At 40.2% G+C, this 25,485-nt stretch overlaps 2 protein-coding genes across 4 annotated transcripts in view; one reads left to right on the top strand and one right to left on the bottom strand.

Moving 5' to 3' along the window:
- Window positions 1-694: 694 nt before the first annotated feature.
- SMIM20 (small integral membrane protein 20) lies at window positions 695-5,546 on the bottom strand. Of its 3 annotated transcripts, none has more exons than XR_007157781.2 (4): window positions 5,414-5,546; window positions 2,512-2,568; window positions 1,609-1,825; window positions 695-1,233 (listed from the first exon to the last, which is right to left on the bottom strand). XR_007157781.2 is itself a non-coding variant. In XM_048046823.2 (3 exons), the coding sequence occupies exons 1-3, from the start codon at window positions 5,520-5,522 to the stop codon at window positions 1,196-1,198; spliced, it is 204 nt and encodes a 67-aa protein (XP_047902780.1). In that variant the 5' UTR covers window positions 5,523-5,546; the 3' UTR covers window positions 695-1,195. The 3 variants fall into 3 exon arrangements, 1 of the variants encoding a protein (XP_047902780.1); XR_010830988.1 differs by having other exon boundaries at window positions 1,672-1,825; XM_048046823.2 differs by lacking the exon at window positions 1,609-1,825.
- Window positions 5,547-5,674: 128 nt separating this feature from the next.
- SEL1L3 (SEL1L family member 3) overlaps window positions 5,675-25,485 on the top strand; it is a 37,953-nt gene continuing 18,142 nt past the window's right edge. The window contains exons 1-11 of the mRNA XM_048046822.2: window positions 5,675-5,908; window positions 9,847-10,414; window positions 12,332-12,458; window positions 15,372-15,493; window positions 16,755-16,870; window positions 19,112-19,167; window positions 20,058-20,190; window positions 20,852-20,984; window positions 21,731-21,877; window positions 22,255-22,460; window positions 24,159-24,338. Of these exons, the coding sequence (XP_047902779.2) occupies window positions 5,852-5,908; window positions 9,847-10,414; window positions 12,332-12,458; window positions 15,372-15,493; window positions 16,755-16,870; window positions 19,112-19,167; window positions 20,058-20,190; window positions 20,852-20,984; window positions 21,731-21,877; window positions 22,255-22,460; window positions 24,159-24,338 (1,845 nt within the window). The 5' untranslated portion in view covers window positions 5,675-5,851. The remainder of the gene's footprint in view (window positions 5,909-9,846; window positions 10,415-12,331; window positions 12,459-15,371; window positions 15,494-16,754; window positions 16,871-19,111; window positions 19,168-20,057; window positions 20,191-20,851; window positions 20,985-21,730; window positions 21,878-22,254; window positions 22,461-24,158; window positions 24,339-25,485) is intronic.

Genomic DNA, 25,485 nt, shown 5'->3' with positions numbered 1-25,485 from the left:
TAAAAATACGTTCTAAAAGCTCAGCCCAGCAGCCAAGTGGTTGGCACCTTTACGAAAACACATTTAAGATAGAACAGCAGACAAGCAGAGTAAGAAAAAAAAAAGTGAGAAATAGTAGCATGAATGCCAACGTCAGAAAAGAACGAGGGGAAGGAGGTACTTCAGGCACCAGAGCGGTCTGTGCAGAGGACCATTGCAGAGCAGATATCCATGCTGCAACCCATGGAGGATCCCACATCACAGCAGCTGGATTATTTCCTGAAGGAACTGCAGCTCATGAAGAACCCATGCTGGAACAGGTTCTCCTGAGAGGAGCTGCAGCCTGCGGAGAGACCACGTTGGAGCAGGGAAGAAGTGTGAGGAAGAAGGAGCAGCAGAGGAACTGCTACAAACTCACTAGAACCCCACTCCCCATGTGCTGCTAGGGGGCTGGGGTAGATGAGTCAGGAATGAAGAAGCAAAGTTAAGCCTGAAAGAGGAGGGGAGAGGGGAATGTTGGAGTGTTTTATTTTTTTTGTTGTTCGTTTCTCACTATCCAAACCTATTTTAATGGCAATAGATTACACTAATTTTCCCTGTTTTTATTTAGATCCATGAGTTTCTTCATGCTATTTTCCCCCTTCCTATCCAGGAGGAGAAATGAGAGAATGGCTGGCACTACTCGCAAAATAAATGATGAAAAAATACACATTGGTTTGAAAGGAAGAAATTTTAATGTACAAATTCACACTCACCGTGTTATATTTTGCATAAGAGAGCACAAATCTGCAGTGGTCTCTCTCAGTCTAAACTTCTATCATGTTTTCATAAAACCACAAAAAGTAATTCTCAAACTAGGGAGGAAACTGCAGTGGTCTGCATGATTTAGTCTATTCATATTTTTTTCTAGAAGTGTTTACAGATTAACCACAAAAATAATTCTTCTTCCCTTTTCTCAAGGAAATAAATATTTCACTTTTAAAATTAATCCTTCAGCACTCTAACAATCTGTGCATTGTTACCAAAGCACCTTCTATCAAATTAGCATTTTTTTCCTCTTGGCATTCCAGCCAGTAGCATTTGTTGCTCCTCATGCGCCCACACAGCATATTCAGAATTCTTCTCCAGCGACACCCACTGGCACACTTCAGTGTAAGAAGAAACAGCTGAAGAGTCCGTCTTCAGTTCTGCCTTGCAATGCACCCAGCCAGCGACATTACTTTCTTCCAAAGGGATCAGACCACACTTTTAACCCTATAAATCAAATATGATAATACCAGCAGTTCATAACTAGAGCATTGGGGAAAACAAACAAACAAACAAATCTTGTCTTCTATTCCAGCCTTGTGGACAAAAATTGAAAGAATCTAACATTTTCTGCACTGAGCTCTCAGCTCTGCTTAAGGTTGCAAAAATATTTATAAAGTCAACCTCATCTTGACCTTAAGCTTCAGATAATGGAAAATCTATTACACCCATGTGTAAGGTGTTCCAAGATCGTTGGGAAAAAAAACCACTAGAACTGCACCTTGGCTGGATTTTGTTTTCAACTAGTGGATTTCATAAATTCTTATTGGCAGCTAAATTTGAATTAAAAAATTATACTGAGGATGATTAGTCATCAAGTACCTGCATCTTGGATAAATGAGACAGTCCAATCTTCTTTACTATTTAATAAAAAGGCAGATTTACCAGGCTCCTATTTCATAATAATTTCCTGCTCTTCTTCAACATTTCACCACCTTCTTGGAAAGCAAGTCCTGCACTGACGAATTAACTGATGTGCGTAGTTAGGACATGGCATTAATCCTATTGGATTTTCCCCTGCTGCTGCTGTCAGGCTTTTCTAAAAATAGGAATAAGTTATCCTTTAACATATTCAAATACAAACTGTTTCATCAAGACAAGCATTCTTGTATCTTTAAACAAGAAATGCCAACCTTGCATAATGAATTGCCAACTCTGTTACCTAAGAGACAATAAACTATCAGGGATGGTCTGACATACTACAGTTTTGTTCCTCCATGCTTTCCTACCAACAAGAGGTAGAAAAGAATGGGGGAATAGCAGGTATCAAAAAGCTATTATCGTTGCATTCAAAACCTCCATTTGTGTTACGGATTTCTGCCTTAACCCTCCTACCATGAGCTTGGAAGCTACTGATAATTTCCTCATAAACTGTGGTTAAGCTGAGTTGTAAAGCAGTACTCAACAAAACAAGGTATTTTCTACAGCTAGAGCCCAGACCACTCATGGTTCCTTTACTCTGAGCTGGTTTTCTGCTGTGGAAACTGTTTAAGAAAGACTGAAGATTACTGAATAACTACAATTTTATTTGACCAGTTAGATCAACTGAAAACAGGTTTAGCAAATCCGTAATTTGTAAACCTGAGAAAACACATTCTTGATAAGTTTATTATACATGTATTCTTTGAATGTAATCTTCACTGTATTGTTTAAATCTATAGAAATACTCAGGTCTTACTTCAAGACCTTTAAAGCAATCAATGCAAACACGTGAACTGAGTATACCTGGAGGCTGAATATCCTCTTGAACAATACCAGCTCGGTTTATTGACTGTTCTTTCTCTGGAAAACAAAACAGAAACAACACTACTTATAAAAAGAAAATACCAGACACCTTGCCTGTACGTAATAAAGCAACACTGAAAATTACATTCATTCTGAATCCTACACAGTAAAACTCTGGTGAGTATCTGTGTATGCAACACAAATGTAGCATTCACACTTAGCAAGGAAACTAACAGCTAGTTTGTTCTGAGAGATTACAACCTGTAAGATAGTCATCTTAAAGTAATGACTACTTTTCTAAAAAATGCTGATATACCTGTTGCGATGCCATAACTTAAGCAATGACCGGTACTTTTAGGAGCTACCCCTCACATGCTCAATGCAAAACTCCTCAAAAGATTTATTACTTCCAGAACCAGTGATCCCCATCTTCAGGTCCTGAAAAATCTTTTGTCTCATCACAAACAGATTTCATGGCAGCATCTATAAAATTACTGCTGGCAAACTTCATGAAATTGAGTATTAGGAGGATGTTTTCCACAGAGTGGGCCTGTCTCAGGGTTTTTTTGTTTGTTTTTTTTTTTAAATCAAAACACTTCCAGAAAGAGAAATGGACAAAACCATATCATTTTCCCTGTTTCCCTCCCTTTTTTCCCCCTTTCCAGTCAAGTGCTTTACCACTGTAGTGCTTTGAACAGGAAGTCAAAGCTTGTCTGGATTATTAGCCTTTTGTCAATCCCACTGAATTTTTTAATCCTCTAAAAAAATTGTTGTGTGCACTGTCTCAGGTGAAACTCTGAACTAAGCCCACCTTAAAACTAAAGTTTTTGCACATCCTACCACACTTAGAATGCACAAGCACTGCATGTTATCAGGCTGTCTAGGTACATGACTAAGGCTACTAGACACTAGCAGGAATATCAAGGGGACAGGCACTCAGTTCTGCGCACTGAGAATAAGAACTGCTGTTCCATACTCTTTAGCATACAAAATCTCAATCCATTTTCAAACAATAGGGTGTAAAACTCAGAGAAAACAGAACCAATTAGGGCAAGGAATCAGACTTATTCCTAGACATGGAGAAGGACAGCCAAAGAGTATGAGATGGATGCTAAAATAAGAGGAAAGGCAGAGATCAAAATGGGAATCAATTTGAGAGGTCTGTCTGAAACACACTTGGGGTGAACAGAAAGAGCTGTTGGCTGGTCAGGCAAAGAAACCAGCACAGAGAAGAAACAGACGAGAAACACAGAGACTGGACACAGAATGGCCAATAGGGAGACTAGGATGGGGCCTGGAAGCAACTTGGAAAATGGGTAAAACAAAGAAAAATGAGAAAAAGCCAGTCTCGATGGCAGGACAACCACCTCACAGGATGCAGAAGGAGCAGAGTCTCACAATTCGGCAAAAACATGGATTCTACTGAGAAAATGCCTTATTCCCATCTGGCATCAACCCAAATAGATTCTGTCAACCAGCTGCATTAATTAATCTAAGTGGAAGAGGTGGAAAGATCTCAAGGTTTCAATGCTGCCACTAAACTATGTGTTTAGTAAGAGGAAATAGTCTATTTTAAAACTAGTCCCAGACATGAAAATATTAGGAACATCAAAGCTAGAAACGGAGATGCTAAAAAGCTATAAAATTATAGCATTTATTTATGAAATTAAGTCAGAAACCCCTGTGTGCACAATTTATGGCACAAATTAGCAATTTGATTACACGCTGTTTTCCCAAGTATCTTCCATTTTATTTGTTAAACCTCTAGGAACTCCTCTGAAGATGTGTGAGTATCACGCAGAAAATACTTGTTCCTGAGCATACCGTGCCTCACTTGTGCAGAATTCAGGTGACACACAAGAAACACGAGGCTGAAGAAAGAAAAGATGGCACTCCATGTTTACGTAGCTGAATGTCACTCGAGAACTACAATCCATTCTCGCCTCTTGCAGGATTACTACGGGATGCAAACCCAGATGTCCGACTGCAGACCCAGCTTCCCAATACGCAGAAATAATGAGTATTCACCCACAGCTCAAGTTAATGGGGGGGGGGGGGGGCAGCAATCTTCTCGAAGTTTTGTTGCTATACAGCTTACTAGAGTGTACTCAGAAAATTAAAACCTCTGTAGCCCAAACCCTAAAATTATTATTTCCACAGCAGTACCACAACCATGAAAGTCCATGTTCTCCTCTAAGTGTTAGGTGAGTGCTTGTGCTGCTCTCATGCAACTGGTGAGCATCAAGGAAAGCACAGGGATCACAGAATATCCCAAGGTGGAAGGGAAGTTACTGACGGTGCAGTCCAAGGAGAGTTTGAGCAGAATGTGCTAAATAAAGCCTAGAATCAGGCACGAAATACCAAGTGTAAGTATTTACTAACTGTACACTGCCCATTTTATGTGTTAAATGGAGACTTAAAAAAATTCCTGACAGGGATCATTTGCTTATGTAACCTGCAAACACAGGTGAGGAAATTATCCATTGGCTCTCTCCCTTCCGTAATGAAGGATCACACATAACATTTTTGGAGACCACACCTCAAGTAAAAAAGAGTAAGGTAGGCAAAGAAGAGTAAGGATTTTAAATGGGAACACAGGGGAGAACACCTGTCTTTGGGGGCAGTCTGCAGCTTCACCAACATTAAATAACTCCCGTTGCTTTCCAGTTACATTTTACTTCACTTCCAAAGCGAGGCTAAAGTCCCTCGGAGAAGATCAATAAGTTTGCCGCCCTATTTTTGGTCATTCTTCCTAGAACCCCCTCAGGAGCCCCACCAGCCGCCGGCAGCGGGGTGCCGGGCGCCGGGCAGACGGCAGGAGCCCCGTGTGGCAGCGCCGAGCGACCTCTGGGGACACGGCTCCCCGGCGCCCCCCGGCTCCCTGCGGCCCCCCGGCACTCACTGTACTCGTCCGGCAGCAGCAGCGGCCTGAAGTAGATGGGGTACAGGGCCGCCCCCACCACGGCCACGAAGCCGCCGAAGATGCCCAGCGTGCGGCTCAGCCCCGCCATGATGGCGGCGGCCCCCTCCTCTTCCTCCTCCACCGAGGCTCCGCCGCTGCCGGTTCCGGGGCTGATGGCGGCCGCCCGGAGCCGTGCTCCTCGCCTCCCGGTGCGGCACGGGGGGACAGGACACGGCAGGCTCCCCGCAGGCCGGAGGGGACGCGAGGGCGGCGGCGGCTGCTGCTCGGGGCGAGCCGCTGCCCTGCCCGGCCGGCGGCTCCTCCTCCTCCAGGAAGCCGGATCCGCCGCAGCCCTGTCGGCCGGGCAGTGGGCAGCGCCGCCACGCCGATGGGCGCCTCCTCGTCCCCCTGCTGCTGCTGCTGAGCCGCCGCGGCAGCATGGAGCCCGCCGGGCTGCCCCGCCGCGTCCCCCCGCTCCTCCTCCTCCTCCTCACGGTGAGTGGCGAAGCACCTGCCGCGCTCCCCCCCGGGAGCCGTAAAATGGTGGCGGGGCTGAGGAACCGGCCCCGGGGGGCCGGGGGGCTCGGGGCTGGCAAGCTTTGTGTAGTGAAGCCCTTTAAACTGAACCCTTTTAGCTTGAACCCCTTTGAACTGGGCCCCTTAGGGTTGGAAGAGTGGGGTGCCTCTGGTGTCTGCCTCGGGGTGCATCAGCCGCTGGAAACAATCGCGTTGTAAAGGCGTCTGCTGAACTAAGCTTCTTTCCCCTCTTTGCTGCTGCGAAATGCAAACTCCTGTCCAAGTCTTCGTTTGTGTACCCGGTATGGGTACATAGGAGCAGGTCGGCACCCTTTTGTGGCAGGTCTCCTCTTCACACATCCTAAAAAAGCGTGACGTGGCGGGTGTGCGCAGGTAAAGGGCTGGGGTTACCTTCAGGTGTGGTGCGAACTGGTGTGATCCCAAAGGCTCATGTGGAATTTCTGCAAGGGTGAGCTCTTATCCCGCTGAGATCGTATTCCAGTGAGTGAAGGCACCGTTTCTGTGGTATTTCACCACTGCAAATGCTCAGAATTCCTACTAATTGTTGTGATTTTCTCCCACAGTGATTTTACCCCAGCACTGGTGAGATGGCTCGGGCTCACTCCCTCAGGTTCAGCAGGTTTAAGAAAAAGATCCAAGAAGAAAACTTGGACGGCTTTTACAATCAAGTTGCCCCACACAATGAAGCCTCTGTGCCTTTCTTGCTGAGCCCTGCCTGTCTCATGATACCATTTTTAATCCACCATAGCTGGCCTGTTTACTACACTGGGAAAATTTTACTTTTAAATCTCATAATCACACTCATTGTGTAATCCTTTCATCCTAGCTCTCTGTAGCCAGAGATTATGTACAATTAACCCTGTGTTGTCTGAGGTAATGCTGAGGGAAGTGATGTTTAGGGTTCCTCACAGAAAGATTTATTTAATAGGCACGCTGCCCAGTACGTGAGAGCGATGTACAGAGGTAACCAGGTGGGAACAGACTCAGCCACTGTCTAGAAAAGTTTGCTGTCCGTGGTCTGCCACAGCTGCATCGCTGTGGGATCACTCAGGGGGGTCTTTTCACTGTGTTCCTTGCTGGATGAGCATCCCGAAGGATTTATGAGGTGTGGTGCAACAGCACACCCGACTGTGCTTCGTGCATTTTTGCAGTTTGTGCCTCAATACCTGAGGCACCACAGAATACAAAGAAAAGATTCTTGACTAAGCCTGTGCGAGCCATTTTGCAGAGCGGGCACTGAGGGCAAGGCAGCTGAAGCTGACCTTATGCATCAGTGGTCACGCTTTGTCATGCTTAGGTGCTCTCGGAGCAGTTTGTACTACAAGGAGCTGGCTTTGAGTTGCCTTGGGATATCCCCACCACAGGAAAAAAAAAAAAAAAAAAAACACCACTAGCATAATTTCTGCCAGTCAGCCTTTCATTGGAAGCCGGATGGCCACATTTCACATCCTGCTGCGTCTTTGCTAATGAACCCTGCCAGACCCAAGCTGTCTTTGCTGGGAGCCAGCTCCCATATCTCTGTGCTGGAGAAACCCCTGGGAAAACTGAGAGCTGCCTGGATGATTTGTAGCTGTAAATATGTGTATGCGGTAAGCATGCAGTGGTAACACGATGATTTGTAGTGTCTACCTGGTAGACTTCAATGTTTTGTGATAACCAAATGGCATGACTTTTATAAACTGGGGGCCATGCCATAAGGAAAATCATAATAAATCATACAGATCAAGCCGTTTTCACATACTGTTTCTTGCAAGGTCAAAAAGTATTTGATAGATATGGATGGTATCCATCAAGTGGAAGAGGTTTAGCGTAATTTGTGTTTGCTGTTGTGTCTGTTCTTTAGAGATATCTATAACCATAAAAGGTTTACATAAGAAACATGTCGTAATAGTATCTCTGCCTGAGAGGTATCGGAGTCAAAATCAAGGTTCTCTAATCAGCTTTTTAATTGGTGTTTGTGCAGGTGTTTTATTGCAGGTTGTGATAGTAACTTCCAACGGACACCAACCTTTCTGCTATTCCTTTTTTATCCCCTTCAGTAGGTCCTTCATAAAACACATCATATAAACACGGATCTGCAGATAGATTTGTTATATTCAAAGGAATATTTCTGCTGCGCTTTGCCACTAGTGACTGAAATGCTAATTCAGTTTTATAGAATTTTATAGGATGGGAAATAAGACGGGGAGAGAAAGGCTGTTACTCTGAAGAGACTACCTATTGTAAAAAGCTTAGATCCCGACATCATGGAGCGTTTTTCCTTTTTATGGCATTTTATTTGGTCAAAACAGACATTTGGGGGCTTACGTGTGTTTATGCTCAGCATCATTGCACGTTTGGCTTCCTGTGTCTCTCGTCGGACACGAGAAGATAAGGAACAGTCAGTTGTTCTTGTGGGAAGTAATTTGAGCGACAAGTTCAAAAAGACCAATAAAAGTAAATAAATCTTGTTATCTAGAGTTATCCAGTTGCTAGCTGTGATAGCCACCTTTCTCATCCAAAAGTTTCTTCATTCAGTTATGTCTTCCAACTTCTGCTTTGAATAAAGGGGAAAAAGAGCATTTGGTCAGACAATTAAATCTAAAATTATCTGTAGGAAGGAGGAGGTAGTACAGGTAAACTTAGTTGTAGCTTTTCCTAATATTTACAGCTTCACATGTTTTGAAGATTATTTTTTTTCAGAGTAGCTTTCAAGGACTTGCAATGTATTTGTAAGAAATAAAAAACAAAATGATTTATCATCAGGGATTTTTACTGATCCCTATCTTGGAACATGGGCAAGGTCTTGTCCTGCAGGTTCACAGCACATGCTTCTAATAACTAGAAATGTACAAGCCACATGGTTGAAGCTTTTAAATATTTTGAGAATTGCAGTGAAAAAGCCATCAGTCCGAGGTACAAGATCCAAGATACATTTCAATTCAATCTGTTTAAGCTTAGCAAAGTTAAAAGTCCCTGAAAACAGAGCCTCTCATTTTGAGTAATCCTAACTACCGGCTTGCCTGGCAGTCCTAAGAGGCGACTGGGGATGTTTTAGACAGATCAGGGAATCTGGCAGCAGTGCAGTGACAGTGGCTGGCCCTCCGAGCCGAGTAATCCTTGGTATCCTGGCAGCACATCAATCCAGTCACTGACCGCTGAGCAGAAAGAAAAAAAAGCAGATTGAAGCTTTGGAGACGACAACTTCAGCGCGGAGGATAATCCTGGCGGGTGTCCAAGAACTCACGAAGCATATAATGGGCATAGCGAGAGAGAGCAAAAGCTGAGCAAATGTCTTCTGCTGGTCTCGCTGCCCAGATTTGTAAGCCCATTTTGTGGATAGGAATGTTTCTGTAGTAAGTTCCTAAATGCTTTCAGAACATGGATTCATTCTCAGGAAACCTCAGAGTGCTGCTTTAGTCGTTATTCCAGCTCTTTGGATACCCGCACGAGAGGTAACACAACTAGTTAACTTTTTAGAAAGAGAGAAATACCAGGCTGCAGCCGTGCCAGCCAGCAACGATAGGATGAATAAATGCCAGCGCACTTCTGTATATATTCTTTAGGCTTGATCCAGGGAACATGTGTAAATAGCATGACGTGAAAGTCAGTATCTTAGTAGACCAGATTGCACTTGCAGAAGGATACACCCTATAAGTACATTTTGTTGGGAAGCATATGTGGCTTTGAGAAGTCAACATAGGTGAGTTATTACTGTTAAAACCTTGATGGTATCTCTTTAGTAATTCATATGCACCTGCTGTGTGAAGGAATCCTGGTATTTTGGAGTCTGAGTACTGTGTATAAACCTCCTGCTCCTGCAGTGTCCTGTTATTGTTGACAGTGTATTGGTAATCTTGCACATGTCGGTTCTCTGGTTAACACAGTGGTTTTACTCTGTCTGTTTTTCCTTCCAGAATTTTATGCCATCCTTTGGAAAGGAGACGTTACGGACAACAGCTGTTACTCCACAGTTTGAACGAAACGTGGATTATGCGGACTTCATTCATTTAAACATTTTGGAAAAGAAAGTTCTTAACAATTCTGAGGTTTTAGTTCAGTATTTATGTTCTAAGCCTTGTATCGTCAACTTGGAAGCGGTAGCCTCCTCAGAGTTCAGGACTGGCGTACCAGTATACAGAAGGAGGTGGAAGGATGAGAAGAACCTTTACATTAGTCAAACTCGGCAAGTGCATTTGAAGTTCCCAAGCATCATGGTTTACAGGGATGATTATATCATCAGAAACTCAATAATGGTGCACAGTGTGATATTATATGCATGGATTAGTCACAAACTAGTTAGCAGCTATGATGTTGAGCAGAATGAAAGCTACCAGGAGGCAGTAGCCAAAAATTACACTTTTTTAGAAGCAGTTCCGCCTTTTGAACGCCCATATAAAGACCACAAAGTCTGTCTTCAGTGGGGCACTGACTATTTGTGGATGCTCCAGGCAAACAAGATACCCCAGTGCCCTCACGAAAGCGGTATGTGTAATGTCACTTTTTTTTTTTTAATTTCTTCTGAGGGGACTAACAGGACCCAGATAACATCTTTGTAAGCTGTTAACATTTATTACAGGTACGCGCTTTTTGTGTGGAACGATTTACTTGGCCCACATTGTTGACTGTGTAAGCTTAGTAACTGCAGGGTTGGAGCTTCAAATGACCAAAGTCATCTTGTCTTTCATAGTCAGCTTGTTTAATCACAGCCAGCCTGGAGATCTCTTGCAGCACTGCCTTTTATTTTCTAAGCATATTCACAAAATATTTATCTAAAACTCGCTGAGGTCAATGGACGCCATTCCTTCAAAGAGAGTTGTTCAGTCCCACATTGCATTATTTCAACGTCAGTCTTGCAGTTCTTACATATATAACTCTCATATGGGATGTCTCATGTTTTCTGCTTAAGATGAGTGCCATATACTTGGAAACAGATTTTTTTTAAGACTTTATAGTGAAATAAACATTACAGTAGTTTTTTCCTTTTTTTTTTTGCTGAAGCAATTATGAACAACGAGTTTTTATTAAAATTAATAGTTTTAAAATTAAAAATATGCTTTTAATAAATTTATTTTTCAGCAATGCTAATTTTTCAACATTTATGCTAGTGTTAAAAAACTAAATATGCTGTATTTGACCATTTTGGTTGAATTCTGTTTTCTGTTCAGGTATAGATTCACACAAATCACAAGGAAAAATAATCATCTGCTAAAGAAGAATTGTATCATTTACAATTTGCTAACATAACAAAATACTAACCTTTAGGAGTGGTATACAAAAAAAAAATATCAGGTACATCCTGTTGGTTAGCAAGAGAAGTACTTTATTTGGGGCTATGCTTATAGTTTTAGTATTTATGGGTCTAAATATGAAGTCTTTATTTTGGCCTGCCTGTTTTATGCATTCTGAAACCCACAACTCTGCTTGCTGGGTTTTCTCGGAGTTCTCTTGATTATTTTTTTTCCTGTCCACCTGTCTCTAGCTTTACAAATTTAAATTTTTGTTGTTGTTGTTATTTTGTTGTTGTTGTTAACCAGAAAGGTTATTTCCTTCTAAAGGGTTCTCTCCTAGAAAATCTTTTAAAGGTATTTGTATTGTTTGGTTTTGCCACGTTGGCATGTAAATGCACTGAAAAGAACAGGGAAGCAAGGGAGTTGCTGCCTTCAGGGGCTTTCTAAAATACTTGTTAGAGACCAAGCATGTGAACTCTGACAACAGTGTGAAACATTTTACAGTTTATCTAATTGCTTTATAGGTAAGAACACTTAGAATACCAAGAAAAAGGAGGAAATAACATTTTATTCATTTTTTTTTAAGAAGTTTGTAACAAATTGCTTGATTTTTAGGAAACCTCTTGATATGCCTTGAGTAAGCTTTGAACATCTTTTTCCAGTTTCTTATCGGGGCAGCATTATCAGTTAGATTTATTACAGGGTTACGTAAATCAGTTAAGAACAGAACTGGTATTTATTCACACGTACAGTATAAAGGGGAGACCTGAAAATGGAGAGCAAGCCCAAGAGCTGTGGAGTAATCTCACGTAGGCATAACCAAAGATAGAATGAGATTTAAACGAGCGACATAAATTTTCTCCTTGCTAACTTTTGCTTAAGCTAACTTGTGCTTCAAATTTAAGCATCTTAGATGTAAATACCTGTCTTCCCTGCTTCTAACAGCAGCTGGGAATAGACTCCATTTCACTTTTCTGTGGGTTATTCATTTCAAGACTGTAATGCATTTAAGAACACTGAATGAACTTGTGCTTAAAGACTTATTGAAAGTTTGTGTTAATTTTTAATCTGTTGTGTACCTCAAATGTTTGACTATACAAGTGTGAGCTAATTAATTGCTCAGTTATCAATGGTTGTTTTCTGGCAGATTAAGAAAGACTGTATTTTGCAGATGGCGTTCAGATTCTCAACTTCATATATGCTTCCAGTGGGGAGAAGACAGGAATTGTGAAGAGATTTGAACAATTTGAAAACAGAGAACTTGAAGCAGTCAGGCAACATCAGATTGATTATCCGATGTAAGTATAGGCAAGTAACTGAAGCGGGCCACAATTGGTTATTGAAGGCTGTAGGGTGTACTGAAATTCTTGGGCTATATTCACAAAGTAAAGGAATACTGCCTGCTGTTTTGAGAAAAGGCTCAAAAGGAAACTAGTGAGCTATTCCTTCCGTTCTCTGATTTTATTTTTGGAGGGAATTAACCTGAACCTTAGAGACATAATTACACAGCACTGCACTAAGATGTACTGTAGGAGATACCAGTGGTAGGTGAAACTGAGCTGGTTATGTACAGTTAGGGGAGGGTAGGTTAGCTGATACGTGCTGTCATGATCAGACAGCTGTCTCATGACTACCTAGCCTGAGGTTTTCTGCATTACAAAGAGATCTGCATTTCAAACACCATTTGAAGACTAATTGCAGTGGTTTCTTGCAAGGGCAGGCAGTGTAGAACAGCTTTTTTCCCTATAAATTCACACTAGTTATTTTGCAGAAGACAAGCTTTTAGTGATTAGAGTCCCCTGCCTTGATGAATCATCCAGTTTGAGCTTAACACTGTTTCCTTCCACCATCCCTGCGTAAACTGTCCTAGTCAGATGGGGTAAAACTACTTAGCTCTGCACACCATGCAGTTACAGAGAAATCCCACTGGTAGGATCATCCTTCTCTGCTCTTCTTCCTCTTCCCCAAACTGTCACAACTCTTCAGTCGTATTTTGCAACTTCAGACAAAAAAGTGTTTGTGCACGCATGCACGTGCATGCGTGTACATCCATAATCTCCCTTCCACCAGATGCCGTTACCCCAGCAACATTATCACAGAAATGGGAAACGGTTGCAGGAACTTGAGCTTGCCTGCTGCTTTGTGTTTGGCCTGTAATCAGAGAGTGCCAAAGACTTGTCGACCGGTCCAGGTTCCACACAATTATTAGCCCTTATCCTGTAAGTCTGAAGTTGTCATTACAGAGCAGCTTTTAGCTCTTGGTCTCTTTAGGATGGGTGACAGCCTGGTTACATAGCCTGCTGCCCTTTGCTCGCCAGTGCAGGTGCACTCTGCTTCTGGTACTGAAGCTCTGGTTGAGAAAACAGCGGGAATTCATGCAACTTCGTAGTGGCTCCACACAGTTCCAAATGTCTCTTGACTTCAGGTTCTCTCTCCAGTGCTAACAGAAAGCATTGTCTGTGTGCTGTGGGTGCGTGACAGCCTTGGGTAGCTCTATTAAGAAGTGGAAGAGATTTTTCCTTCAGCTGCTTGTATGTGAGTGGTGGTTCCCCCTGCACTGAGAGGCAAACAGGAGCGGATGGATCAAACTGAAGTTACTCGTTTGACTTCAGTCAAGGGTTTAGTTAATGAAAGCAGCTTTCCAAAATAGATTTGCCTTTATCGTTTAACAAGGTGGTTGAGCTTCAATGTAAAGGAAGAGGAGTGGAGGTAGGCAACAGTCATTTGAGGCAGCTGCCAGTGCACAGCCTGCAGCAGGGACAGGCTGGGACTGTGAGGGACTACTCGTCCTGCATGGCACTCTGCGGCAATGGAGGAAGTGAAATGAGTCAGCATTGCCCCCACCTGCATCCCCGGAAATTTGTCCAGATAGGTTATGTGCTCAGACTGACAGTCCAGGAGTAAATGGAGAGTACAGCATTTGAATTTGCTGTATTGCCAGAGACGAAAGACGGAAAGAGCGATGTTCAAGCCGAAGCGGTATTGCTGGAAGCACAGTGTCTGCCTGTAGATCACATAATGATATATTTACAAGCAGTCATGGTTTACAAACCTGTCTACCTCACCCATGTGCCAGCTGTGGAGGATATTATGTTACTGGCTATTTAAGGTGTAGTCTATGTTAGGGAAAATTTTATCTGTGTTTTGTTTTTTTAACGTGAGAGCAGCTGTTACAATTTCAGACTTACCTTGGTTAAGGTAGGAGGTACTGTGTGCCTAGAAACTTCTCGCAAGAGATGCAAGGCAAGCTGACCCAACAAATATTTGCATTGTGTCTTAATTACAATACCTCCTTCCAGAAGTTAGAGAACTTTGTCAGAAAGCATTGTAATGCTTTGCTGGGCTGTATGTTGAAGCTAGGATTGTCAAAGGCATTCTGCATTTAGCTGACTTTGCTGTTACGGAAATAAGTGGCCAAGATCCTGTCAGTAGCACGGAGGCAGTTTTAGTCTGGCACAGAGAAACTCCTTAAAATCAGATCCAGTGGTACAAATTCTGCTTTTAGTGCCTTAGCAAATCTGCTTTGTAATGCCAGCAGAGCCAGTGAAACTGTTCCAGCTCTGTGCAGAAATTGCTCAGTAGATAACATTGTTGGGTCTTCCTTTTTTTTATTTATTTTAATTTGCACTGCTCCATAGTTTGATCATGCTCCACCTTTATTTACCCTTTGATTCAGCTCTGGGACAAGTATTCGTACCTATTTGTACTACCCAGACGTTCACTTCATTTTCACCTGCTCCTCCCAAGCACATTTTCACAGCTGTTGGTTAGTATAGCTTGGTAGGCAGAGCTTAGTTTTTACTGGCTTCTACAATCGAGATCACAAGAATGTGCACTTGGGGATTTTGTACTGTAGTCTGCATGCAGGAGGGTGGCTCCAAGTTGTCTCAGCTGCTTTTTCAGTTCCCTGTTGATGTGGGATCTGGCAGTAGCTCTGATTCACCATTCTGGAATTGATTCAGATAACACTCCCTTAACTCTCCTCTCATGTCAGTACCACAAAAGTGCTCGGTTATAAGGAGATCATAGATGCAACAATCTTACATAGAGTTGCTCTGAGTGTTTTTAGTGTGCAGGATGTGTGCTGTTCTGAAGATTACATGTGTGAATACAGTTGGCTAAATTAAAGTGAAATGCATGTTTTTCACATTACGTAGGGAGATTTCTCATCAGGAGTGGATTTTTTTTTTTGTTTATTTTTGCTCATGCAGGTTCACCGTTTCAATCTGGCTGTATTTACTGCATCACTGTGAAAAGGACTTATGTGGTATTCTGTATTTTATTGATCCAAAAGAAATGTATGGTACTCCTGCTGTATTTCTAAGTGAGGAAGGTAAGGGATTTTATTAATGGCCTTCAGAGGGGGTCTAATACAGCCTTTATAGATTTGTGCCTAGGAACAACAGTTATAAATATATTATCAGCCCTACTTTGTGAAACTGATCTCATGAAATGCTTTTTGACTATAATGTCTGAAGAGTCATGTTTGAAAACTGAAGTGTTGAAATTGAAGTGGTATTTTAATATTGCTCCCAATTCTTAGATACCTACTACATGAGATTTCTTGAGAATTTTGAATAGCCTCAGAAGAAGTTCAAATAATTTAAGTTCTTGCATATGTTGTGATGTTCAAGAGCATAGTCTATTTCCCACTCCAAAAATAAAGGTTGAGATAACACTTAGTCTAGCAACACTTACAGTCAAAGAACATTCCTGCCAGAAGAAGGCTCTTCAATCTCTGAAACCAAATGAAATTCGGCAGATGGGGGCTGGCTGGCAAGCAAAAGATTGCAGAGTTTTGAAAGTGCACACCTGGCTTTCTCATTCGAGGTTGTATTTTTTCCCCTTCTTTGCAAGTTTCACTGCTAATCTCTTCCTCTCTACTATTTTTGCAGTTTCTATTTTCTGTATCTTGTTACCAATTTAGATAATTAATCATTAGAACAGTTGGCATAACACTGTGGCGTGTTTTCCATTATCCATTGTATTTCCCTTATGAACTGGATGTGTTTCTTAGAAGACAAAACAAAAATAACAGCTCCCCTGGGAGTGAGTAGCTTGGTCTGAGACTTGCTTGGAGAGGTTCTGGGGCCTGCATTTTTCAGTGGTAGACTAGGGTATCAGAATAGTCTGTTCTGTTCGTACAGGTTCAGACGGTGAGCCCAGCTTCTGCAGGTCCAAGGAACAGGGCTTAGCATCATCCTGTACTTGGTCATCATGCTCTCACATGCTAACAGACGAGCACTGAGTAAGATACTCATGTGCCCTGTTTCCCTGTGCTGCGTGCTGCAGTCACGTCTAGTTTTTTGAGATCAACAGATAGGTTTAATGTCTGTCCCTCAGACAAGCTGGTTTTGATTCAGCGGTTTCACGTGGCAGTCTGTGCATTAGCACCTGAGATGCATAACTAGGATATAGAACGCGTTTCCCTGTGATTCTGTTAGAGTTGATGTGTTGCATGGTGAGTCCCCAGATGTCTGTTGATGACAGATGTCTGCTGGTGGACAGAGTCACTGTGAATAATACATTAGAAAATCCATTCTTAACATTTCTGTGGTGTTTATGGTCTTTTTCCTCCTTTGTTGCTCTATCAGGTTGCGTGCATATTCAGATGCACCTCATTAGAGGAGATGACCTTGCAGTGAAAACCAGCTTCAGCCTTCCTCTGAAGCAGTGGTTTCGACTGGATCTCTCTTTTAAGGGTGGACAGGTACGTGTGCTACTGAATCACCAGATAAAGACTGAAATTTGTCTAATTTTTTATGCCTCTGACAGATCCCTTAACAGATCTCTCAGGTAAAGCTAAGAGAAATAGTATAATCTGCACATGCTCACATAGCAAAAGAATGAAAAATCTTACACTAGAAATTGGCCACAGATGTACAGACTATCTGACGTCAGGAAGTCATCTTAGATGCTTAAGATAAGTGCCTAGAATTACTGCGTATTCAGCAGGTATCCTGGTGCACAGTTGCTGTCTGGCAACTTTATTGACTGTATGGGCAACCAGAACTCCTGGGTTAGACACTTTATCTAGATAAGTTACATAGTGCGAATAGCCCCCAGGGACTTTGGACTCGGAGACTTGTGCATTTTTATTTTTCTGATATGAAAATTTAAGTGTCTGGCTTCTGTGTACAGTAGCATGCCTCTTGTCTAGATGTTATTGTCAGCGTAGCTAAAAGAAAGCATGTGTAGTTTCCAAGTTTTGCATATTTGACAGAGCAGCATAGGATTGACTGCCATTAAAAGACACAAAAAATATTGCAGTATCCCTCTGTAGTAGATAAAATACATAATTTACATTTTGACAAATCACAATTGTTTTTCACAAGAACCTTCCAAAAGCAGCTCTGAAAACCATTCAGTCTCCCTTCCTGAGTTCTTGTCTGTACTTCCAGCTATTAAGATATTAGGGTGTGAAAATAATCAAAAACCTTATCAGTCTGCTTTTCTCAGCTTCTTTCTCCTTGAAAATGGTTGAATAGATTAAATTCTGAATTGTAAAAATAATTGCTAATAAATTGCCAGAAAAGCTGAGGCAGATTTAAATTATGAGGTAAGTGACCAATAAAGCTGAAACAGTGCTGTGCAGAGAGAGCTCTGTCCAGTCTAAACTACTGCTATTCCTTTTGCATCCCACCTATTTAAGCATGTAAATGGTGAGCTGATTGATTGGCTTGCAAAAAATGAAGTAGCATTGTGCATTAACGTGCTTTTAAATGTATTGTTAAGAGGAGAAGTGAAGGGAGGGGTTTGTGTGCTCAGAACTGTCTTCTGCTTGTTTAAATTGTAGTTACTAATTTAAGCTCATGGGAAGTGGAAGAGCGTATGAATTTTGGAGGCGCAAATGCAGAAGTTACTGTCAATATTGATAAAAGGTTATATTAGTCTTGCCTTGTTGGGAACTCGAGGATTGCCTGTACAATTAGATTAAGAAAAAGCATTCTTCCATGAGAGAGCAGAGTGAATATATTCAGGCATGAGATAAAACCAGTGGTTAATTAATTTCCGCTTCTGGACAAAATAAGGAGCTGAAAAGAGTTTAACGAGCACTCTTGTGGCAGGCAGAGAAAGTAGAACCAAACTTAAAAACATTTCAGTACTTAGATCCAGTCTTGGGGCAGATAAAACTGTGGTTCGGTTACATCTTATTGACAGGTATTCCTGTAGCAAGTTTTTAAGTGCTACAATCCTACAAACGTGCACAAGAATCTTATTATTCAATTACTTATTTCACTTCCATTGATGAGATATGCTTAGACCAATGTGATCTTATAAAAAAATATATATATAAATTAGGGAAGGCTGTGAGATTGAGGCATCAAGAAATTAAGTCAGATTTTAAGAGCACTGAAAGATGTGGATGAATCCATAAGGATAGCTAGGCACTTGATAAAATTTTGCAAGGTTGTTTTGTGAGTCCTTAGACAATATTTTAAAATAGCAATGTCTATGAAAACCTCATCTTGTCATCCTTTTCAGTCATCCTAGAAATTCTGGCACTGAAAGTCTCCTGTGGGAGTTGAACACAGACTTTTTTTTTTTTAATCATGGCCTGTTACATTAACTTTTTGGCCATTCTTTACCTGTAGGCTACAGCTACTTGAGATGATCAAATTTCTCTTCATTACATAAAAGGAAAACAACCTTTCACAGTTTGGAAGAGTAAAAGCTTCAGCAAAGTATAAACATCTTATAACTGAACACAGGGATGAAATAGCTGATGTAGGCAACATCTGTGCTATTTTTGTTTATCATCATTGGTCAGCACAGACAAATGTCCATGTTTCCACTAAGCTTTCATGACATAAATCAGCTATGTGACACCATCCTCTTTAGCACGGAGGAGATCCAACATGCTGCAGCTGTAATCTTGTAAACTGAGTTAAAGTGACTTAATAATGTGTAATATTTAGTCTACTACAATTAATACTTTGTGTTCTTTTAGATAGAAGTAAGCAGTGTTGGGAAGAATTTGAAAAGACAACATCATCAGTCTTTTATGTAAGCAACGTTTTCTGTTTTGCTGAGTGTGTGTGTATATGTTCAGGTATGGAAAATGGTAGGCTGACAACACAAGTCTGTAACTGAGATTCCAGATTTTCAAAATTTCTATGTTTTTTTTTTACTGTCTACACTCTCAAAATGAGCTTGTTTTACTGTGCTGACACTGAGAATGATCTGATCTGAATAATTTGGTTAATGCCATGAACTCATGCTGCACGGTCTAGTACTGGAGTCTGATTCCAGAATCACAGATCCTCCCACTAAAAACTGATTAGGAAGATCAGTGGTATTGGGATCACTCTTCAAATGAAGTCTTGGCCTTAGTGAAGTCAAAGGGAGTTTTGCTATTGCATGAAGCAGCTAGGATTTCACCAGTGTATCTGCTTTGCTTAGGTAGATAGCAAGATTTTTAGTATGGAAACCGTATAAAAATAAATTGCATTGAAGGCTTCGTAGTTGGGCTTCCTCTATTGTGGTTTACAAACCAGAGACTGTAAATTTGTAGATGGTAACTCTAGGAGACAACTTAAATTTTGATAGGCCAGTTTTAGAGAAGTGCAAGGGAGGGATAAAATTGAAATCTTTGAGGTTATTTAATGATGCATAAAACTGCAGAAGAGTCCTATGGGTCAGCAAAATAAAACATTCTGCTGCTTTACTATTTTTGTAGACAAGGTGTTTGTTAAATCTACTGCAGAAATCATCATAGTAAATGACAAAAGTGGATTTTTAGAGTCGATTTCTTTAGATGGAAAAAGAAAAAGATACTGGTAATAAATTTAAGGCTGTTGGTTACTGAAATTCTAAGTTAAATTTCTTTTTTGTTTTCTTTCTTTCTTTCATAATACCTCTTGATAGCCAGCTTATTTCTCTTTCATGTTTTCAAGTTTTAGGGAAGATTTCTACTACGATGACACTGCTGGATATTTTGTTCTTGGAGGCAGTGGATATGTCAATGGTATTGAAGCATTCTTTGGACCCGTGAAATACTATCGGCTCAATGTGTTGGACACAGAACAGGTAAACAGCAGCATTACCTGAGAATGTTTAAATATTAGCAGCCAGCCAGCGGTACTTCACCAAGGGAAATTTCTTGGGGATCATAAGAGCGTTCTAGGCAGACAAACACAGGACTTTTTTTTTTAAACTGAAGCTCTTACTAAATGATTAACTTGCTATGACGCATAAGAGAACTTGGGAATATATAACCAATATACAACAATCCGTTCATGTTCAAGTCTAGGAATGTTAGTTACCACTTCAAATGTTAAAAGATAAGACTTCTAAAACCAAGTAGGTAAAGCAATGTTCCCAAATTTGTATTTAAATAAGGACTTACTGTAAGTATTGCTCAGTTTTCCAGAGTTTTCAGTGATACAGTATTGAACACATTTGATTAATTTAAGATTTTGTTAAAGCTGGTGGTAAGCACACAGGCTTCATCTTTTTTTTTTTTTTTAAAGTTCATCTGTTGAGTTACGCTGGCTATTTGAAGCCATAGTCTTTTGTGACCAGCATCAGGTTGCTTGGCACGTTAACATGATGTGCCAGATAAGCTGACAGTAGTAAACAATCACTTTCCTTTTGTTGTTATTTCCTAGAACACTTCTTTCTCACAAAGTGTAGACAACAAACGACAGATGCTGTACATGACATTTATTCATCATTTGCCTTTTTCTAGATTTCTAACCCTCTTTATGACAAAGAAACAGCGGAACAAATTGAACGCTACTATGAGAGATGTATGGACATTCAAGAAGTAGTTTATGAGTACAAACGTATTGTAAGGCAAGGCCAGCTAGCACAAAGAGATTGTAAGTATCCATGAGAAATGAATTTAAAGCTGTCATCTTTGGAGACCTGTTTTCTTTCCTTTTACCACATTCTGGCTAATGATCATCAAAAGTAAATTTAAATTTGGTCATATGAATAAAAAGAAAAGAGCAATTTTAAGAGTTTAATCTTGTTACTGGTAGCTAAAACTGGTTTTGTTCCTGCAGAAGCTTTTGTACAGTGGAATCCAAACTTAAATCATGTTTGTCATTTTTCTTCTCGAATAAGACAGGTACGCAAAGGGACAAAGAAACGTTTCCAAGTTTAAATGGAAGCTATTCAATTACCTGTCTTCTGTTTCATTACCAAATTACTCTAAAATCACTTGGTATTTTAAGCCCTTTCCCAAAAATGCATGCATTTTTGCTACAGCGTCTCTTCCACAGTCAGCTAATATAAAGCAATTGACAGGCTTATACCAAAGCACTTTAATCAAAGAAGAGTATCATAGTCTAAATGTGTGCTGAACAGGAACTTGTGTTTCCAATTAGAATTTGATTACGTGCATTGTGGCAATATTATGGAAGAGAATAGAATAAATCTTATGTATTTTTAAGCAGCTTATGCTGTCTGTATCAGTTTTCAATACTGCTTTGTGCTACAGAAGTGTCCATCTTGCCCATGAATTTTTAATGTACCCTTGAAACATCTTTGTTCTACTGGAGGCTTGTTTACAGAACAGCCAAGTCAGCTTTCATGTCTTACTTGAATATTCTGTTTTCTCAAGGTTACTCTGAAAACTATTACTTAGAGCAGCTTCGCAAATATGGAGAAAAGTCCAGATGTGATGCCTTCATGTGGGGAAAAGAATTCAGGGAAAAGTACCACACCTTGTTCAAACTGTTGCAAGAGATGGATTTCAGTGCTCCAGATGGTAATCATATTTCATGTTATTGTTCTAAAATAACTTCACAGTATATGTCATTTAAGTTGGTGTGCTTTGACTTCAGTTCATGTTTCATGGATTTTTGTTTTCACATCATCTGACTTAGTAAAGGCTTCTATATTGCACTGCAAACGAAGGATGGCTTATTATGTAGAAGGAAGTAGAGAGATGTTTTCAGGGGTTAGTTACTTTGATTTTGGATTTTTATTCACCCTTCCTATTCAACAATACCTAGGAATTTGGTTGTCTGTATTGAGAATACCTTTCAGCAGGAGAAACAGCAGAATCTGATTCAGTTGTATCGAATCAGAGGGGAAATCCATTCCTGATTTTAACTTCGTCCCATGTTGTGTTTTTCTTGTTAGAAGATGAAAGTGATACAATTCTAGAAGTTGGCCAGAGGATATTTGAGAAGGTTGCAAAGGATTTATCCAGTGCTGATGGCCTAAGCAATATGGGCTCCTCTGTCCCTTTCTTGGTGGATTCCAGTTGCTGTGGATACCATAAGGCTTCTTATTTCCTTGCAGTTATATTTGAAACAGGGCTCGGTGTGCCTGTGGATCGTACAAAGGTAGTATATTTAATACTTTTCATTATGTCTGTGAAATTGATTACCTTTAAAGGCAAGTTAAAACTGGGATAGATTTAGGATCAGTAGAAATAAAAAAACGTGAAATGGCCTCCAGATCCCTTTTCAGGCTGCAGCTGTAATCATTCTCTAATACTGTCACTCCTAAATAACCCAATGTCACTGAAGTCTTAATGAAGTCCTTATAGCAGGGAAATGAATGATTTAATAAGACCTAAAAGTGGTGGCAAGGTGAATGGCATGGAATGTGCTTCTCTTCCCAGTTGCTGAGGAAGTAGGATGAGGGAGTAACATTCAAGTCACCCGTAGCCCTTTGTAGATGGGTATGAAAAAAATCTACCTTCAGGCAAATCTCCTGAAGTGTAAAGGTTGCATAGCAGAGTCAGAAAAGAAGTCCCATGGTACTGTGCACAAAAATGTGGCACCGAGTATATGATCAAATTATTAAAGGTAACCACAGTAGGAAGGTTTAGGTAGTTAATGTTTCTGTGGTAGAGACCTGGTAAATGCAATCCGAAATCTTAGCAGTTAAATCTTTGGTTTTAAGAAGTTATGTTCAGTAGTTAAAAAAATACGGCAACTTCTGAAACCACCTAGATTGCTTGTAGGTGTCTAAAATTGGGTAGAGTGGGGAAATACTTTAATATTTTTGGGAACAAAAAAAAACTGACCATGCTTCAGCTGAGCAACTGCACAATATGTGAACTCCAGACTTCTTAGGCAGGTTACAAATAGCTGAAATGTTTCTGGAGTCCATTGCGAGGTCAAATGAAGAGCGTATTCCTCACTGGAAGAGGGCTGTACTGAAAATGCCAAAAGATATTTAACGATGATATAATAGTGTAATATAAAATGTTTGTAAAGAATAACAGATCTGCCTCACGTAGTTACAGGCCACTAATCAAAAGAAATCCTGAGAGACCAAGTTGACTTCAGTTTCACAAACCCAAGAAACCTTAGACAGGAATTGTTTTTTATACCATAATTATGAAGTGTACCTAGTACTAATTATGAAGACTAACGAATTTCTTTATTGGATCTGCTTCATATAGTGTAGGAAATAATTTAATACCCAGTGCAGATGGGGCACCGCTGTTTTTATTGCAGCGCAGGTGAAAAATTGTAATACTGTTGAAAATGATGTTGGCAAATGTGCGGTACCTAGACTATTTCTAGCACCAAATAATGTGTAGCTAGAGGGAGCTTTGTGCTAAAATCTTGTAAGCCACAAGTCCCAACCTCCTCGTCCTGTCAGATCCTTAGGGTAAAGTTTTTACATGGTGTTTGTTAGCCTCCATCTGTTTCCACCGAATTCTGTGCTAAAACTCTAGTTGATGTCAGTAACAGTAGAGATAGGTCACTGATGAGTATAAAAAGTATCAGAATATAATTAACGCTATATTAAAGTGGCATTAAAAATCACCGCACACTTAGTGGTTGCAGTGTAAAGGCGATATTTTAAAAGTAATTAGAGAGTCTAACTTTTCTTTCAAAGCTTTCTTTGCATATAAAGGACATTTCAGCTACTTTGGGATCATGCTTGATGCTGTTACTATGTTTGTTATATAGCTAGTATATCAGCTACCATTATGAACTTTCTGTTCCCTGTAAATCACAAAAATGCTAAATGTGTGAGATGTGCAGTGAATTCAGTCATGTTTTTCTGTTGATTTTTGCCAGGGACTGCTGTATAGTTTGGTTGGTGCTCAGGGGAATGAAAGACTTGCTGTGATGAATCTTGGCTATAAACATTACCAAGGCATTAATAACTATCCAGTTGATTTGGAGCTGTCATATGCTTATTACAGTAATATTGCAATAAAGACATCCTTGGATCAACACACTATAAAAGGGGAACAGGTAAAAGAATTCTAAGTGTATATGGATTTATTTTCTGTGCAAATGACTTTTCATGTTAATATTAATTATGTGAACAGGATATTTTAATCTTCATTTACAAGCGTTAACACATCTGATTGTTATAAAATCCCCCAAATTATGTGTATCATTACTTCATTTCATAGGAGGGGGAAAAACAAATCAAAGTTAGTCTAAAATCCCCAGAATTGTCCACGTGTGTATCTTTTGATAAAGTGTAAGTCTTACTCCTGGGCATTAATACCTCACTCAGAGTTTTAATCATTAATATTACTGGCCATCATTATTAAACATCTGGTCTGCTGTTTCAGTAGCCGAACATCATGAAGTTCAAGGAAGACATGAATTATCCTCTCAGTACTTCTACCTTTTCTATAATCAAATCTAAAAGATTTGGCTGTTAAATATCTATCGGAGGAGGTAAAGTTACAGCAAAATGACCTCAGAAGTAGTAGCTGAGCAGCAGATAGCACAGCTTTATCTGTAAAGACTACTCAAGGTAGGCCAGTACTAGAATTCTGAAAGAATGATTATTGGTTATTGTACAAACAATAGAGAGATTTTGATTGCTGAAGAACAAGCAGAGAACCACCTAGGTACAAACACTGTATTGTAGGTCTTCATTAAGCTGTCTGCCAGCCGTTTTTTGTTTTGAGAGAAATTTGTATACAAACTAAAAAGCCTAAAAAACAAACAAAAAAAAAAAAGCCTGAAAATCCTATTCCTTTTATTTTAAGTTTAGTCAACAAAAGCACTTTGTACATTTAAATGCACTGAGTGTGTTTAAAACTAAGATTTTCTTTTGCTGTTTTATTTTGTATATAAAAAAACATATTTTTATTAGTTTTTATTTTATTAGTTTTTTTTTATTTTATTGGGTTTTATTTATTTTTATTAGTTTTTATTTTATATTTTCTGCATGCTCTTCCAGTGTACAGTGAACTTATGGTTTTGTACTATAACTGGATGTAAGGGTGTCCCTTAATGTTCTGGCCAGCAAAGGGTGGTGAAAATTTTAAAACGCAGAACTGACCACTGAATTTTTAAGGATAAATAGGAAACAGACAACTTTTTTGTTTGAGGGCAGATGTATGAAATCCTTTGTAATATTTTTTTATTCTGTTCACCT

Source organism: Anser cygnoides, chromosome 4 (genome assembly GCF_040182565.1).
Source record: "Anser cygnoides isolate HZ-2024a breed goose chromosome 4, Taihu_goose_T2T_genome, whole genome shotgun sequence".
In the NCBI taxonomy this organism is placed as follows: domain Eukaryota; kingdom Metazoa; phylum Chordata; class Aves; order Anseriformes; family Anatidae; genus Anser; species Anser cygnoides.
This window is presented reverse-complemented; position numbering and strand designations above follow the sequence as displayed.